Here is a 2,500-nt window from a genome sequence, read left to right as displayed (position 1 = left end):
ACAACAGATTGGAAAACAAAACAAGATACACAGGCATTCACCAGCAGGTAGACAGCACATAATTGGAGAAAATGGAACCAGATACTAACAGCTTAGAAGATGACGACCACTTTCGTGACTTGGAACTAATAAGGGAAAGGTGAGGTGTGGGTTGTTGACCGTTTTATTTATTTATTTGATAACAGGTGTGAATATGATACTGTTTTCTTTTCGTTATCATTGCAGTTATTTTCTTGGTTATTATTATTATGGTTGTTGACGTAGCTGTTTACACTAATTGTTTTTTATGATGAGACGTCCATGTTATGTTTAGTATTTGCAGTTGGTTGGTCAGTGTCACAATATGCCATTATTGTATTTAGTAATGAACAACCAACCCAAGACGGAAAAAAAAAACTCCTCAATGAATCCTGTTTGCAATTGGAACGATTTTTTTCCTATTGATAGTAAACACCTTTGAACCCTTTTTCAGTCTTAGTGTTGTTTTTACTTTACTATTACTACTACTGCTGCTAAAATTATCATCATATCATCATTCTCATTATTATTATTGTAGCATTAAAATTACTTTCATCATATTCGTTATAATTCTTGTCATTCTTATCGAAAAACGTGTTTCCCGCCCCAGATGTAGTGCCATGAACAGAAATCGCGGCGGCGCCCGGAGCGTTGGCGACGAGGACGGCGCCGGCGGCGGGAGGCCCTCGCCCGTTTGCACGCTCAAGGCCCACTCCAACGACGTCACTAGCGTTGACTTCGCCGGCCGCTCTCTGCTGGCGACGGGGTCTTCGTGAGTAGCTTTGTCTGGTTTGGGAATTACGTTATTCTTCAGTTCTTACTTGTTGATAGCATTATTTATAATGTCTTAGTATAATGTTCGTAATTGCACAGAGTATGGCATAGTTCATAACGCAGGGCCATCGGAAAGTCAGTAGACAGATTGGCGAGGCGGCAGATTGGGGCACGTGTGCAGGAGGACCAAGCTACATATCTTCAGAGCCCTGATATTGTCGGTTAAGCTGGGAAGCAGTCTCGCATTGACACCTTTTGCGACGGGTCCATGCTCTGTGCCATGGGTTACAGTTGGTAGGACTAAGATTAGCCTTGGGCAGGATCACATGTACAAGCACCGACTGTGCGTAGGACCCGTCGGTTTCCTCGCACAATCCGGACCGCCAACTCAGGCTTAGCGGGCAGTGTGCTTGACTCCCTGAGGACAATCCCGCCCAACAGGTGTCTCCTTCAGAGGCAACCCTGGGTGGAGGGGGCGCTTGAGACGACTAAAGAAGTGGCTCGGGCAAATCCACAAAATCTGTTAGGAAAATGAGCCGCTGATTGTTATAACACCTGGACTATTTGGATGATTGTCGTGATTTACAACGGCCATTTTTTTTATCAGTAGACACTGATATAGATACACGTTACCTTTATTTTTATTTACTCGTTTAAGTTTGTACTTGTGTGTGGCTGTGTGTGTGTGTGTGTGTGTGTGTGTGTGTGTGTGTGTGTGTGTGTGTGTGTGTGTGTGTGTGTGTGTGTGTGTGTGTGTGAGTGTGAGTGGGGTAAATCTTGCCTTACGTATTATAGGTGAAGCAGTACATAATTGAACGTCACACCCAAGAAAACTTCGACCGCAAGGGAAGAATTTTTGATAAAAATGCACCAAAATATACTTGCTCCTTTTATCGCTATTGATTCTCTGTCGTTGCGTTTGGCGAGTGACCTTCATCTTTATTTAACCTCTTTTTTTCTAAAGCTTCGTAAAGAACGTGAGAATGATTCGAATTGCTTGTTTTGAATTAATATGTAATAAGTTCCATGTCAAACTGCTTATATTGAATTGGGATCTAGTGGTTCCGTGCCAATTTCCGATGTTTCTGAATGTTAATGAGTGACTGCTAAAGTAGTGACTGCTAAAATGCCCAATGATATACAATTGCAAAGTATTTTTATATTGCATTACCGCTAGTCTAACCTCCTATTAAACATTGTTACCATCGCCATTTTGTATTTGAAAGACGAGATAAAGAAATACACCAGGAAATCGATACGTTGTGTCGATTCGTCTCAAACAGAACTGTGAAATCGTTAGTCCTAACCCAACAATTAAAATAAATTGATTAGAGAAAATCATTCGTCCTAACCCAACAAAGAAGACAAAGTGAATAGCGAAAATCATTAGTCCTCGCCCAACAATGAAGATAAAGCGATTAGAAACTCAAAGGGCGTTAGATTGTCAACATGAAACCAAACGGGTCCGGGATCTTTGGCCAAGGCGCGCGTCGTGAATGTTTGAAGGAGTCGGTGCATCGAAGATTATGCATCTTGCTGGGCCCTTGGCAAACATCATTATTGATGCTTATTGACGTGGCTCCACAAGGGCGATTTTGGCTTGAGGGGGCGTGTTATAAAGGAGTGCGTGGAACTTGGGTGTTTAGGGTGCTACTAAGGGGGGGAATTGCAGATAAAATGGGGAAAAAATACTAGTTGGAATGTGTAT

The 2,500-nt window shown here is 42.2% G+C and overlaps 1 protein-coding gene across 2 annotated transcripts in view; it reads left to right on the top strand.

Moving 5' to 3' along the window:
• LOC125042207 (WD repeat, SAM and U-box domain-containing protein 1-like) overlaps positions 1–2,500 on the top strand; it is a 23,073-nt gene that overhangs the window by 4,749 nt on the left and 15,824 nt on the right. For both annotated transcript variants that reach the window (XM_047637716.1, XM_047637708.1), the window contains exon 2: positions 629–790. In XM_047637716.1, the coding sequence (XP_047493672.1) occupies positions 639–790 (152 nt within the window). In that variant the 5' untranslated portion in view covers positions 629–638. The remainder of the gene's footprint in view (positions 1–628; positions 791–2,500) is intronic.

This window comes from Penaeus chinensis, chromosome 3 (genome assembly GCF_019202785.1).
Source record: "Penaeus chinensis breed Huanghai No. 1 chromosome 3, ASM1920278v2, whole genome shotgun sequence".
Lineage (NCBI taxonomy): Eukaryota > Metazoa > Arthropoda > Malacostraca > Decapoda > Penaeidae > Penaeus > Penaeus chinensis.
The sequence above is the reverse complement of the archived record's forward strand: the minus strand, read 5'-3'. Positions and strand labels throughout refer to the sequence as shown.